Source organism: Chelonia mydas, chromosome 1 (genome assembly GCF_015237465.2).
Source record: "Chelonia mydas isolate rCheMyd1 chromosome 1, rCheMyd1.pri.v2, whole genome shotgun sequence".
Lineage (NCBI taxonomy): Eukaryota > Metazoa > Chordata > Testudines > Cheloniidae > Chelonia > Chelonia mydas.
Window position 1 is genome coordinate 48,394,309 of NC_057849.1, and position 15,234 is coordinate 48,409,542.

The following is a 15,234-nucleotide window of genomic DNA, read 5'->3' on the forward strand; positions in this document are numbered from 1 at the left end:
GGACTAAAGCATGCAGCATCTTACAGGCATTTCATGTAGTCTAAACCCTAAATACATTCTTATAAGACATAATACCTGTTTTGAGTAAAACTAACATATAGCTGAACTGGTCTGGTCTCCAGATATGAATTTGTTAGTTCTTAGCTAATGCCTCCAGTCTTGGCAAGAGCTGGCATCTGACTTGCCAGTGTCGGTCAGATTCTGAAATTTATATGGCGTAATCAGGAGTGATGCTTCAGTGTATGGTGGTATGTATGACTTTTCTCCCTGCAAGGAAAGTAGATATGCACATATGAATAGATAGATTGTAGCACATAGTACTAGTCTGTGCAGACCTTTGGTTTTTGTTTGTTTTTTTGTCCAGGTGGTTAGGCAGGAAATTGCACAAGTAGACAAATTCTTAGCATGAGTTTGGAAAAGATGCTGTAGTCCTGGAACTTGTTGAAGCCAATGACGGACAAATAGTCCTATAAACTGATTAAAAGAGCAGAAACTGAAAAACAGTTTTCTTGAAAATATTGCCACCATCTGCCTTATTACCACATAATAGAATGGCAAATTTGGAACTGGAACATTCATCTGAAAAAATGGACAGATAAATACACATCATTGTTGCCAGTTCTTGCTAATAATAAATGAGAACCATAACCAGAGAATTTATTGGTTAATTTTAGAAGTAAAATATATTGAATTATTCTGTTACCAAATAAATACAGTATTCAAGCTAAGGGCTGTCTCCATTCTCATGTGAAATGCTCAGTATTTATATGAGCAACATATTTTGGATATGGCTATTTCTTAGAACTATAGTTACATTGCAGAGCTGAGCATGTTCGCTGTAAATATGTGAAATATTTTCAGATTTTGAAAATTGTGTGAAAATAAATGTACAGCAAACATTTTCAACCTGTTCCTGAGTAGCTGGAGGTGACATGAGTGGCCACTGCTGGAGAGTGTTGTGGTGCCTACGTACAGATTGGGACATTTGATAGTGGCCAGAACTCCTTTAAAATGGTATTGCTGGAATTAGGAGATGCCATCCAAGTTGCGGCAAGCCCAACTTCCGGTGCTTTCCCCACACAGTAACCATTGGTATGTAGAGTGTATCGAACCAGCCACAGCAGGGCACCGAGTCAGACTAGGGAATGCTAACGAAGACCACCTTGCCCTCATTTCTTGATGATAGAGGCTAACTCCAACGGAGGCAAACAGGGTTGGACCGATACGATAAGGATGTCTATGACAGTGGAACAGTACCTTCCTGCCTCAACACTCCCCTTGTATTATATCAGGTGGAAGGAGAGTGGGAGGAGCCAGGAGTGCCCAGCTAATGACTGTGGAGGGGCAAAGAAGCGGCATTAAACTGCGAGTGTAGCCGTGGGAGAACTTTTTCATGTTTTCTTACTTTATGCAAAAATATGCATGTCATTGTGTGGTGAATTGTAAATGTATAGAAAGCTAACAAATGTGACAACATCTCTACAGTATATTTTAAACTTAAAGGATATGTTTTGTACTTCAAACAGGTGGGAATGAAAATTAGTACTGGAATATTTAGCTAGAATATCATTTTGAACTGTGTAGGAGCAAACTTAATTTCCAACTAAAAGCTTAGTTTTAGGAAGTGTTGTAGTTTTGGGAAGTATTAAATTATAAAAGGCTAAATTTTCAAAAGTAACCAGAGTGTTTGGATGCCTCAATTTAGGGGACCCAACTTTTGAGAGAGCGTTTGAAAACTGCCTGATTTTTTAAAAGTTTGTTGCTTATCACTTTCTGAACATGAGGCCTCAAGGTGTCTCTCAAGTTGGGCACCCAAAAATTTGAGGCATTATATCACTATTTCTTTTGAAAATTTATGCTGAGGAGCCTTCAGTGATGACTCCATAAAATCTTAGGGGCAGTGAAACTTACTCCTTGCTCAGGTTCTCATTATATCAACAGTAGGAGATATCTAGAACATTTTTATAGTATACTTGTAGACAGTATTCTAAATTGTGTTTTAATGTTGAATTTTACCTCATTCATTATCTGCTTAAGTTTGGTTGTATAAGTATGCCTAACTTCTGGTAGTTTTTAACAAATACAAATAAAAATTATTAGCAAACTGTTAATGAGGATTGAAATAATGTACATAAGCCTGGTATTCTTTAAACAGGTTTGTATTATTGGGGCACTCTACATTGCATCTTTATTTGAACTTCCTTAATTTCTATATTAATTTCCTCATCTCCATGATTAATAGTCTTATCTCTCTGAAACACAGATTGCTGTATATGAGAACTGTATATTTTAATCTGCATTTTAATTTTTCTGAAGATAAATGTATGTAATGTAAGATAAATATGTAAAAATCATTTATACAGTTTTTATTTTTGAAAAATGTGTTCATTTTCCAGAGCAATGACAATGAAGAACGCCTGCAGGTTGTAAAACTACTAGCAAAAATGTTTGGGGCAAAGGATTCAGAGTTGGCATCTCAAAACAAACCACTTTGGCAGTGCTACTTGGGGAGGTATACACTGTTTTAGTTCCCTTCCCACAGGGATAAACAATGAAGTATAATTCAACATTTTACAAATTTCCTTTATTTAAAATAAGTATAATATGTGCATAAGTAAGAATTCTATTCTGCTGCTTGCTCTGAAATATGACACAGATAATATTAAATATATTACATCTGTGATTCTATAGAGCTCATAATTATAAACCAGCCCTTTTCTTTACTGATATAATTTTAATACAGTAAATTTCTTTACTGCCATTGCCAAGATAACAGCATTTTATTTTACTTTTTTCAGATATATAAAACTGTGAAATAATGAGTTTATAACTTTTAAAATAACATCAGATGGCATTGGTGGTAGTAGATTATATTTAAGTGATCTTGAGACTTTATATACTGTATGCTTATACTGTTTTTTATCTCACTGAATAATAATTGCTGTATTTAAAAATATTGGTCTAAAGACTGTAGTGAAAGTGTACCTGATGTGGGGTCAGTGCTAATTCCTGTAAATTAATGCAAGTGGGCAATAGTTCATACTGCAAATATTACATCATATTAAAACGATAAAATATCAGTATTCAGAGAAATTTTCTACAGATAAAAAGTTTAGAAAATTTCAGTGTAGAAGGATTGTTTTGACTGAAATTGTTTTTGAAGACACTATCAAACATATTTGCATACTATATTTTTAAAAAAATACTAGATGCGAATTGGGCCTAGCAGAAAATACTTCATTGTAAAGTAAAATAGTAATGAAGATGTGTTATTACTCTGTCATCAACTAATCACAGTGGCTGTTTTAAGAAGGTTACAAATTTGAAAACTTAATATTTGTTTTGTAGAATCTTTTAGACATTTGAAAAAATAAGTAACCAGTAAAGTTACATTTTATAATAAAGCCTTTTATAAATCCATTTTCATTCAAATATAGTGTAATTCTATATTTCTATTTTCTAAATTATGTGCTAATTTTTTTTATTGTATAGCATTATTACATTCAAATGCAGTCTTTATTGTGCCAAAAGTTTTTCATATATGTTAAATGACATTAGCCCTGTGTTGTCACAATCTTGAATTTATATTTTTAAAAATTTGGAATTTTAAATTTATTTAATTTAGATAATTTTAGTTTAGAGATTTTGAAAATATTGCACAAGGCATTTGATTTTTTCCAAAGAATTCCTTTTGTATAGTATCTTATATTAAATTTATATTTGATGATATTACAAAGTAATTTAAAGTTGGATAGTTCTATAGCACAATGCCAATCAAAATCAAACATGAGACTAGATTTTTGTATTGTCAGATGTTCATATGCTTCTGTTGAGACTTTTTTTTTGAAGTTTTAACTACTTTTAAAGTGGTCCATCTTTAAACAGATTCCTATTAGGTTACCTTTGATGCATATAGAAGCCTATTAATGTTGACTTACATTATTCAGTTCAAAGAGGAATAGATTGTTTGGGATTGACAATTTCGGAAACTAATTTTTTTTGGTGAAACGCATGTGATTCTTCATATTACTATTTAAATACTTGATGTTTAGATGGTCCACTGTCCACCATTTCCATATATATTTTTAAACCAATGTCTGCTACCCATAAATAACGTCGTTTGTGTTCGTGGGAGTTTTCCATATTCATTAGGGGAAGATATTTCCATTAGTAAAGGGCAAATAAATTAACTGTGTGTATATAGGAAATATTTCCAAGTTTCCTTTTTAAATGAGACTTTGCAAGACCAATCAAATTATCAATGTAAAATTAAGGACATCTATTTTATGCATGCATCCATACATGAGAAGCATAGACATAGTTGGAAAAGAAAAGGGCTAGAAAGCAGCTACATCTATTTTGTGTTCACTTAAGTTAGGTTGCTTCATGCTGCCTTAGCTAAATGTAAAAGCAGATAGTGGTTCCTGGAACACTTTGCCCTGTGTCCCAAAACCTCTAGTCTAATCCTATTGATCAGTTCATCAACTGAATCCGCAGCCCTTAGAGAGAGAATCAAAGACATAGAACTTAATTGTATGTATACAAGATTGCATGATACAAGGGGACAGGAAGTGGGAAGGTGCTAGTCTTAAGTGAAAATGTGTGAGAGAGTCTCTCCTAGTTTAAGATCAGTCTTGGACTATCACTATTTCAGTGCTTTGATGGAAATGAAATAAAATCATGTTGAGTTACACATACATCTTGATTTATTAAATGCAGTGTTTGTTCCTTAAACAGGTTTAATGATATCCATGTACCTATCCGGCTTGAATGTGTGAAATTTGCTAGCCACTGCCTTATGAACCATCCAGATCTAGCAAAAGATTTAACAGGTACCAGTTTTTTTATTATGATTAATATTCTTCAGGATTTTTTATCTTGTTTTCAAGGGTAATAGCAGAATTAGGTATCTGATTACTATTGTGGCTTGCAACATTTGTTAAAAATGCGGTTTTGAAATGTGCTGATTAAGTATATTTTTACAGTGAATGAAAAATGGAAAAGCTGATAAATATCAGCAAAGATGAATTTAAGATTTTGGACCAGATTACGCTTGTATTTTCAGTAATTAATAACTACCTAATCACACTGCTTCCATGGTCTTCACAGAATACAGTATGAAGTGTTTCAGATAAGCAGAGCAAAATAACACAAATATAGCTGAGGAAATCTTTCACCTAAAATTTCAGCGCATTATTTTCAATCTTTTACTAAACAAAAGGTTAATTGTGTTCCTTCTGTTGTCCTGGAAGTGTGGTTGAGTTGACTTTTGTCTGCTTTCATGTCCGTACTAGGCTTCCTGGCCTGCACTGTGGAACGCTTTGAGAGATGGAGAATAGTGGATTTGTATTGGTTTCTCCCCCCCGCCCCAAATTAAGTCTGAGTCATAGAAAAATATCTTTAAGTTCCAACCTTTATAACTATGGATGAGAACTTTTTTGAATACTGTGTCACTGACTTTAGTTCGTTACTGTGTCCTCTAGGTGAATTCTTTTAGAAAATATCACTTTAGCCCAGGGGTGGGCAAACTTTTTGTGCTGAGGGCCACATCTGGGTGGGGAAATTGTATGCAGGGCCAGAGCAGGGGGTTGGGGTTCGGTGTGCAGAAACGGGCTCAGGGCAAGGGATTGGGGCAGAGGAGAGGGCTCAGGGAAGGGGTTTGAGGTGCAGAGGGCAGGAGGGGGCTCAGGGCAGGGGTGCAGATTGCGGGAGGGAGCTCAGGGCAGGGGGTTGGGGTGCAGGAGGGTGTGGGGTGCGACAGGGCTTAGATCAGGAGGGGTGCGGGGTGCAGCAGGGGGCTCAGGGCAGGGCATTGGGGCACAGGAGGGGTGCGGGGTGTGGCAGGGGGTTGGGGTGCAGGAGGGGTGCGAGATGCGGGCAGGGAGTTGGGGGGCGGGGTGCAGGAGGGGTTCGGGCTCCAGCCCGGTGCCGCTTACCTAAAGTGGCTCTGGGGTGGCAGCAGCATGCACTGGCCTCCGCGTGCTGCCCTTGCCACACTTCCAGGTACCTCCCCCGAAGCTTCCATTGTCCACAGTTTCCTGTTCCTGACCAATGGGAGCTGTGCGGGGCGGTGCCTGGAGGCAAGGGCAACGCACGGAGCCCCCCCAGGCCCTAGTGATGTGGTGCCGGCTGCTTCTGAGAGTGGCTCGGGGCCTGTGACACCATGGGGGGCAATCCCGTGGGCTGGATCCAAAGCCCTGAGGGGCCGAATCCAGCCCACAGGCTGTAGTTTGCCCACCTGCTTTAGCCAAATTATCCTTTTTTTTTTTTTTTAAGGAAAAACCACACACACCCTGAGAGGTATAGCTTTCAAATTTCAAAGCCTCTGTAAATTGAAGTCAGGACTTCATTATTTCTGGACTTTGTCCATGGCACCGCAGCTTGCTGCCAGTAGTACTAATGGTGGTGGTTTGCGATGAATCATTTTTCACTGATCACTGAACAGTGATCAAGGTGCAATGACTTCTGGTCTGCTATCAATTTTGTACAAATTTGATTAAATGACTGTCCTGGCAAAAAAATTATGTATTTTATTATTGATTCTGAGCTTTTTTTCCCCCTTGTATTATTTTTAAAATATTGGTGATCAGGCAGAGGAAATCGTTACCAGTTAGGGATACCATGAAGTAGCCTGGGAAAGAAAATCTTAATCTGTATATCTGAATGAATGAACTATTAACAAAAATAAAAAACTTCTAATTATAGATGGGAGTTGAGAGACTAATAGTGGAATAATTATTACATATACTGTACTCTAAGTAACCAGTTTGCTAAATAACTGGCAGTTCATCTCACCTTATGATGAATTCAGTGACTTCATACTTGATGTTTGAAATAGTGTAAAATGTGGCTGACTTTAGTCATATTTCTTTAAGCAGTCTCTAGGGAATTAAATACAGTTAAAGAGGCATAAATATTTCATTTTAATTGTAGTATTTTTCTTTCAGAATATCTTAAAGTAAGGTCACATGACCCTGAAGAAGCCATTAGGCATGATGTTATTGTATCCATAGTTACTGCTGCTAAAAAAGATCTTTTGCTTGTCAATGATCACCTACTTAATTTTGTAAGAGAGAGAACACTGGACAAACGGGTAAGACATGTAGATTAGTTCTAATAGTGATTAATTGTAGTAGTGTTAGTCTCAAATATCTTGTAATAAATTTAGCGTTCTGTTTTTCGGTCAGAAATAACTTTGGTTTTTAAAAACACCTGAATTAAAATTTTTCATTTGAACAGATTATAAAAACTATTAAGTAAGATAAAAACATTTACCATTGATAATTTAAAGTTTATTCATCTGAAATTTCAAGTTTTTAAAATATTTTGAAGTCTAATGGTTAAAAAAAAGTTAAAACTGAAGAGAAAAATTACTTGTGATTGAAAGGTTATTGGTGAACTATCTGGTAACACCATAGTATGTGTCTTTGTCAAAGACAAGTAGACGACAAACTATGTTCTTTGGAGTATTGCATCATAGCGTAATGGAGTATTCACTTCAATCCACTTTCTTCTCCTCTTAGGGCATGACTAAATGAGTGTCACTTATTGAGCCCTGAGAAATATCCCATTTTAAACATCCCCCTCTCAAGGTATCATTGTGTAATCATTATCCTTCCAGCTGAGGAGAACTTGGCAGGATTCCCTTTGGAGAAATTATTGGTGATCATTTATATTTAGCTGGAATAGTCACTGCTAAACAGTGAGGCATTCTCTTGCCGTAGGGCCTGAATATCCTGTTTCCATAGTGCTGTGTCCATGCCAGCTCATACATAGAGACCAAAAATCAAACCATAGTCTTGCACTGTAGTACTGTGGGTTGTGTTCAGTCTATGGTCTTACAACTATTTTAACGGTATTTTCTGTATCATTTGTTGTCTTTGTTATATTAGTATTTGTAAATAAAAAATGAAATCCTTCCAAGATATTGAAATATTTTTTGAAAAACGTGGAACACAGAATTCAAAATTTATTGTGGATTGAATATTTTTCACTTTATTCATCCTGAGCCTGTCAAGTTGCTCACTTTTCATTAGAACCCTTGAAGACTGTGAGCAAATTCACTAAATTCCAACCTTGAGCATTTTTGAAATTCCAGTTAACCACGTTTCATTATTCAGTAAACTTTTAAAACTGTTTTAATGTATCCTAAATAACATTAACAGCAAGCAAGTTGAGGGAAAACTTTACCTATCACATTTTGTCATTTCCTGATTTTATTTTTCTCATTTGGTGACATGCTTTCCCCCTATGCAGCCATAAAATAATGGTAGGTATTCAGTATAGTTCCTTGAAGAAAAAAATGTTTGATATTAGAAATATTATCCATTAAAGTCCAGAGGGTTTGTTGCTTACTCAGGTATTAGTTTTATTCACATGCTAGCTATGAATGGTGATGAAAATGTTGGTAGTTGCAGATATGATAAATATAGAACTTTTTAGTAAATTTAATAAAATGCAGTAAACATTTTTTTGACACAAATTAGAATCACCATTTCATTTTTTTAAGGAAAAAGGAATTATTTATTTGCCAAGAGATTTTTTTCTTTTAAAATAATATTTAAAAATAGTTTATTTTGAATTTTAAAACTGCGATATTATTTTTTAGTGGAGAGTGAGAAAAGAAGCTATGATGGGACTTGCACAGATATACAAGAAATATTCATTACAGTCAGAGGCGGGAAAAGAAGCTGCAAAACAAATTTCATGGATCAAGGACAAACTGCTGCATATATATTATCAAAACAGTATTGATGACAGGTAGGTCAGTTTACTCGGTTTTGAAAATTAGAGACTTGTTATATACAGGTTGCCTAGCTTTGTAACTTGAATTTATTTTCTGATTGTTAAATGATGACAAACGGAAAAAATATATTTTATCCTTATATATATAATAGGTCAACTTGTGTTCTTGAATGGACACTGCCAAATTGTGTTCCGTTTTTTTAAACTCAGAAATATTGCTTCAGTGGAGTAGAATTACTCTAATTTTTTTCTGTTTCTCACTCGTCTCATGTTAGTGTTCAAAAAGTTGTTTGCTTTGTTGTAGAGACATATAAACTTTAAAAATATATACAATAGAATCAAACACATGCAATGTCAGATGACCCTGAGAGGACTTTACCCATGTGGTAAAAGCTTCCATCCTCTAAACTCCCTCACTTGGAAAAAGCCTACTAATTCCAGTTTTCTATCTAAAATAATCTCTAAATACTTTGATTCATACCCAAATTCCAATACACTTGGGTCTAGTAATCATAGTCTTTTTTGTGTCAGACTCTGATAGTAGGGTTATTATAACTTTTAGCTCTGTTGTGATCAAGTTCTACTTGAGACCATTAATGGGAATTAAGTGGCTTGCTTTCAGATTTCTAAACAGCATCCATCTTCTTGTGTAAACCTACCACTGACTGTTTTTCTGAGAATTTTTAAGTGAATTTTTTAGTAATTTGAATTTAGAACCACCTTGCTGCATTATAGCTAAAGTTCCTTCTTAATATTCTCTTTCAGATTGCTTGTTGAACGCATCTTTGCTCAGTATATGGTCCCTCACAATTTGGAAACAAATGAACGAATGAAATGTTTATATTACCTTTATGCAACACTGGACTCAAATGCTGTGAAGTATGTTTCATATAATAAATATGAACTTGAATATATTTTACCTTTGCAGCACTAAGAGGATTGACAAGGTTACTTTATAGAGAATATTTAATAGAGGGATCCTAATGAACCTGGATAGAGCCCCATTGGTCTGTCTTGGGAGTTAGCACTAGTTGGGGAATTAAGAGGCCTGGGTTCTAAACCAACCTCTGCCTCCAATTAAGTGATCTTAGGCAAGTCATCTAATGTGTCTGTGCCAGAGCTGCTTCATTTGTAAAAATGATATTCCTTTGTAAAGCACTGTATTAGTACAAAGTATTACCACTACTTTGCATAAATGTTGGAAAACCTGTAGATGGTTCAGGCTGTAGTGGACAAATCCTTTTAATAAATTATCAATAAACATACAGTGCTAAAATGTGTGTGTGTATGTATGTATATATTTATTTTAATTCAGGACTTGAAGAATTTTTGAAACACCTCCTAATGAGGTGACTAAACCCACTAATCATAAATAGATATGAAAGGTGTGCTCAGGAACAAATCCCTGGTGAGAAGCAAGAGCACCATATCCTTTATAGCTGCTGGAAATGGGGAAGTAGGAGTGCTGTTTCTGGATCATATTTGGCAGTTTGGTCTCCATTATTCTACCCCACCTTCAGCCTCCTGGCTGCTCAAAGGGGAGAGTGTGGAAAGTAGTCTGTTATTCAACCCTTTCCCTGTAGCACCTGCTTTTGGTAACTGCAGAGCTTGCGTCTGCTGCTTTTCATCGCTCTCCCAAGCAGAAGCATGATTATTGATAGTTTCACTGCTGCCTCCAGGGTTCAGAAGCTGACCAAGAGTGTTGTTAATTTCACTGTGCTGCTGTTTGATCATGAGCATTGCAGTGACACTGGAGCTCCATGCCTGCAAACTCAGGAAAAATATGTATTCTATTTGGTTTACATTTGGTAGGTTATTTTTGCCACTCTAAGGGACAGAAACATAAGTATTTCCAAATGAAAGCTTTTAAGTGCTGCGTAAGTTGATGGCTAAAGCCGCCACACTTGTCATTTTGTCTTGATCTTTTGATAGTGCTGCGTTGCTGTAGCATGTATTTAACGTGGTCAAGAACAATTTAAAAAAAAAAAAAGTTCAAAGATGTTCTTTCTTTAGCATTATGGTAAGAACTGTTACATGGTTTAAGTTAAAATATTGTGGCATAGTTGTCCTTAAAGCTTTGTTGTAGTGAAATAAATAAATAAATAGCTATCTTAAGAGTAGAAAGAATTGCTTTTCCAGTATTTATTTTGGGCAGTGACAAAAAAATCTTCATTTTGCTTTTGCTGCTGCTGTTTTTCTGTAGAGGTTCATAAAGCTGTAGCAATACGTATTTTAAAAACTAAGCCTTAGTATATTTAAAAAGTTTAAAAAATGCATTTTTATCAACAATGAACTGTGTAAAATTTGGTGATTTTTTTGTATTTCAAAAGGATGCTGTGATTAGAGGATTTTTTAAAATGTAGGTTATTTGCCTTTGGGGTAGAGGTTTGATTTTGTTCCTTTATATAATATTTCTAAGATTCTTCTAACAAGTCCAGTCTGGTCTCTTTGTCAAGTTGCTGCTCCTGCAAATAAAAAAAGGCAGCTCATAGAAAGATACTGCTTTAAGCCAATGGACTTTTAATTATCTGCTGTAGCCTACCATGTTTCAAAGTATTTAGGACACTGAGCTCAGACTTGTTCAAATAAGAACTCTTTGTAGAGGAGACATATGACTTGTACCACCCTTTTTAAAGGTGAAATAATCGGAAGTTAAACTCTACAGGTATACTAGTAGAACCTTTAAAATAAAAGACAAGCAATTAAATGTCATACCACAGGGGAAACAATTTTATTTATAGTTTGAACTTGTGACTAGTTGAGCAAACCCTGGAAGATGCTCAGCACCTCAAGTTTCATTGAAGTTAATGGGAGTTGAAGTCACTTGGTATATTATAGGTTTACAGGCATGTCAATGAGTAGCAGCTTCTGTCAATTAATTTTTTTTTTCCCACTTCAGAGCATTGAATGAAATGTGGAAATGTCAAAATCTGCTACGACACCAGGTAAAGGACTTGGTCGACTTAATTAAACAGCCCAAAGTAAGTTAAACTCTACAGGTATTCTAGTTCCTTCTTGAATTATTTTTTGTGTATATCCCTTATGGCTCTACTTAAAGGGACACGCTGTTAATTTATGTCCAGAACCTATTACCTGCGAGCTGAAACTTGCTATGCTTATTTTCAGTGACAGATGTGAAATCTTTTGGAAACCCCAATAAAATTTAGTCAGACTATTTATGAGATAGCAAAGTGTGTGTGTGTGTCTGTGGTAGGAGGTGGCTTTTTGTAGCTAGTTGGAAAATGTAAAAAAGTATTAAAAAGAGATTTTGTTTTTATTTAAATACCAGTATTTAAAAGCCACATTTTGCAGGAATGTATCAGGGCTGGAGAATTAGAAATTGAAACTGAACGATCTATTTCTGATGGCCAAACTGAGTGAAGTACAAGGAAGTACACAAACGTTAAAAACTTATTATATTTTTCATTATTAAATTATTTAACAGTTAAAAAAAAAAGTATATTAATTATCCTGACAGAGTTCATTTTATATTTTCTTTCTGCAAGTTGTTGGAAACTTGGTTATTCCAAAGACAGACAATTCAGTTAGTTAAGTGTATTTTTTTCTATCGTTGTCATATAAATTTTTATCTCCTAATAAATGTTTATTACATATAAATATTGAATAATAAATTTTATTTCTACAACTTAATGTAAAATTCTGTAAAATCAGTGTTTTGCTTGACACCTAACTGCATGGGAGAATTTTACACACCTGTGTGTGTGTGTAAATAAATATATAAATATAAATAAAAAAGCCCAGTGTCGTATCTTCTGAAGGGGTCAATGCCAGGTGCTTCAAAGGGTACGAACAGAGCAATTATCTAGTGATTCATCCCCTGTTGTCCAGTCCCAGCATATGTTGAAATATGTGAATTTGTTACAAGATTTTTCTGTTAAAGCTTTGAAAATAATTTCTGATTTTGGGCGACATCAGTGTGACAAAGTTAATCTGGTGTTTCCCATTAACTTTTAAACAAATGGTGTGTAGTGTTGAGGAAACATGAGCAATGACAACATTTAGGTATTACAGTGCAATAAGTGTACATTGTATATACAGGTGAAAGCAAAAATGTTAATATGCAGTGTTACCTTTGAGATTCTGAAGGCATAACAAGAGATCTAGTTACTGTTTTCACTGAAACTGTAATTGAATTCTCTCCCTGTTGCTCATGTATTTCTACATGTATCAGTATATTATCTAATATGTCCTCTGCAGTGCTGTGCCCTGCTCTTGCAAATAAATGAACTTTATGATCCAGTAGGTCTTTCCTATTTCTTACAACTATGATGTTATAGGTGGCCAGGAGCCAAGCTATGTTTGCAGAGGGAATCAGTCTAATCTGATATCTCAGCCATAACACAGCGTTAAATGATTATGATGCAATACTTATGTAGTACGTATGCAGTTAAATATAAAAAAAAATTGTTTTCCCCATTTTGTTGCTTTATTTAAAAAAAAATTATCACAGTTACATTCCAATTGTAAACTCAATTATTTATTAATACACTCAGGCACACTATAATTTTTGCATGCTTGTTACTTAATCCTTCAGTTATTTTTCATTGAGGACTAGTACTTTTTGAAATAAGACCATTACAAGTTTGAAAAATAAACTTCGGTTTTGGATCATTTTGTAAAATGCAAAAAGACATTTTGTAAAATTTCCTGACTGGTGAAAAACATCATTTATTTTGTTTGTCGTAATTTTTCTCAACAATAGCCTGAATTTTACCCAGGGCTTTGGAGCGGAGCCCGGAGCAGAAGAGCTGCAGGTTTTTGCCTGGAGCTGGAGCGGAGCTGGAGCACAGCTCCAAAGCCCTGATTTGATCAAACTTTCAAATATCCTCAATGTCTGAGAAATTTCAGTTGAAAGAGTGTTATTTTGGAAATTTATATCTACCTGAAAATGAGTGCTTTGTCATCAATTTTAGCATCAGACTGGTGTGACATAACACCATAATATTAAAACTGAAGTTTTAGTGAAGGCTTCCACGAATACTCTATTTTAAAAATAGATTTGTGGTGATACTGAAATATTTGTGTTCATATGTGGTCATCAGTTCCATACTCTTCTGATGTAAGAAATATTTTTACTGGAGTGCTGTAGGCTTAATTAGTCTCTGGAAAAAGTGCTAGAAAAAGAATTTCATACTAGGAAAAACTTCCAAATAAACAATTCTTAATCCATTCAACTATCAAATAGTGTTCATAAATTCTCTTTGATAATGATCAAGTATTTCTCCTTATTGGCTGTTCCCTAATTGCCCTTCTCTGCATACTTAACTTTTCAGTTGTCACCATATGGAATTTTGACAGGTTTCAGAGTCGCAGCTGTGTTAGTCGGTATCCGCAAAAAGAACAAGAGTACTTGTGGCACCTTAGAGACTAACAGATTTATTAGAGCATAAGCTTTTGTGGGCTACAGCCCACTTGATCAGATGCATAGAATGGAACATACAGTAAGAATATATATACATACATATAGAGAAGGTGGAAGTTGCCATACAAACTGTAAGAGGCTAATTAATTAAGGTGAGCTATTATCAGCAGGAGAAAAAAACTTTTGTAGTGATAATCAAGATGGCCCATTTAGACACTTGACAAGAAGGTGTGAGGATACTTAACATGGGGAAATAAATTCAATGTGTGTAATGACCCAGCCACTCCCAGTCTCTATTCAAGCCCAAGTTAATGGTGTCTAGTTTGCATATTAATTCAAGCTCAGCAGTTTCTCGTTGGAGTCTGTTTTTGAAGCTTTTCTGTTGCAAAATTGCCACCCTTAAATCTTTTACTGAGTGGCCAGAGAGGTTGAAGTGTTCTCCTACTGGTTTTTGAATGTTATGATTCCTGATGTCAGCTTTGTGTCCATTTATTTTTTTGCATAAAGACTGTCCGGTTTGGCCAATGTACACGGCAGAGAGGCATTGCTGGCATATATCACATTGGTAGATGTGCAGGTGAATGAGCCCCTGATGGCATGGCTAATGTGATTAGGTCCTATGATGGTGTCACTTGAATAAATATGTGGACAGAGTTGGTATCGGGCTTTGTGGCAAGGATGGGTTCCTGGGTTAGTGTTTTTGGTGTGCAGTGTGTGGTTGCTGGAGAGTATTTGCTTCATGTTCGGGGGGGCTGTCTGTAAGCGAGGACTGGTCTGTCTCCCAAGATCTGTGAGAGTGAGGGATCATTTTTCAGGGTAGGTTGTAAATCTTTGATGTGCTGGAGAGGTTTTAGTTGGGGGCTGAAGTGACAGCTAGTGGCGTTCTGTTATTTTCCTTGTTGAGCTTGTCCTGTAGTAGGTGACTTCTGGGTACTCTTCTGGCTCTGTCAATCTGTCTTTTCACTTCAGCAGGTGGGTACTGTAGTTTTGAGAATGCTTGATAGAGATCCTTTAGGTGTTTGTCTCTGTCTGAGGGATTGGAGCAAATGCGGTTGTATCTTAGAGCTTGGCTATAGACAATGGATCGTGGGGTGTGTCCTGGATGG

General features: G+C 35.7%; 1 protein-coding gene across 3 annotated transcripts in view; it reads left to right on the forward strand.

Annotated features, from left to right (window-relative positions):
* PDS5B (PDS5 cohesin associated factor B) overlaps positions 1 to 15,234 on the forward strand; it is a 259,687-nt gene that overhangs the window by 143,963 nt on the left and 100,490 nt on the right. For all 3 annotated transcript variants that reach the window (XM_037892188.2, XM_037892184.2, XM_043531708.1), the window contains exons 9-14: positions 2,397 to 2,512; positions 4,738 to 4,832; positions 6,948 to 7,093; positions 8,609 to 8,760; positions 9,511 to 9,624; positions 11,645 to 11,726. In XM_037892188.2, the coding sequence (XP_037748116.1) occupies positions 2,397 to 2,512; positions 4,738 to 4,832; positions 6,948 to 7,093; positions 8,609 to 8,760; positions 9,511 to 9,624; positions 11,645 to 11,726 (705 nt within the window). The remainder of the gene's footprint in view (positions 1 to 2,396; positions 2,513 to 4,737; positions 4,833 to 6,947; positions 7,094 to 8,608; positions 8,761 to 9,510; positions 9,625 to 11,644; positions 11,727 to 15,234) is intronic.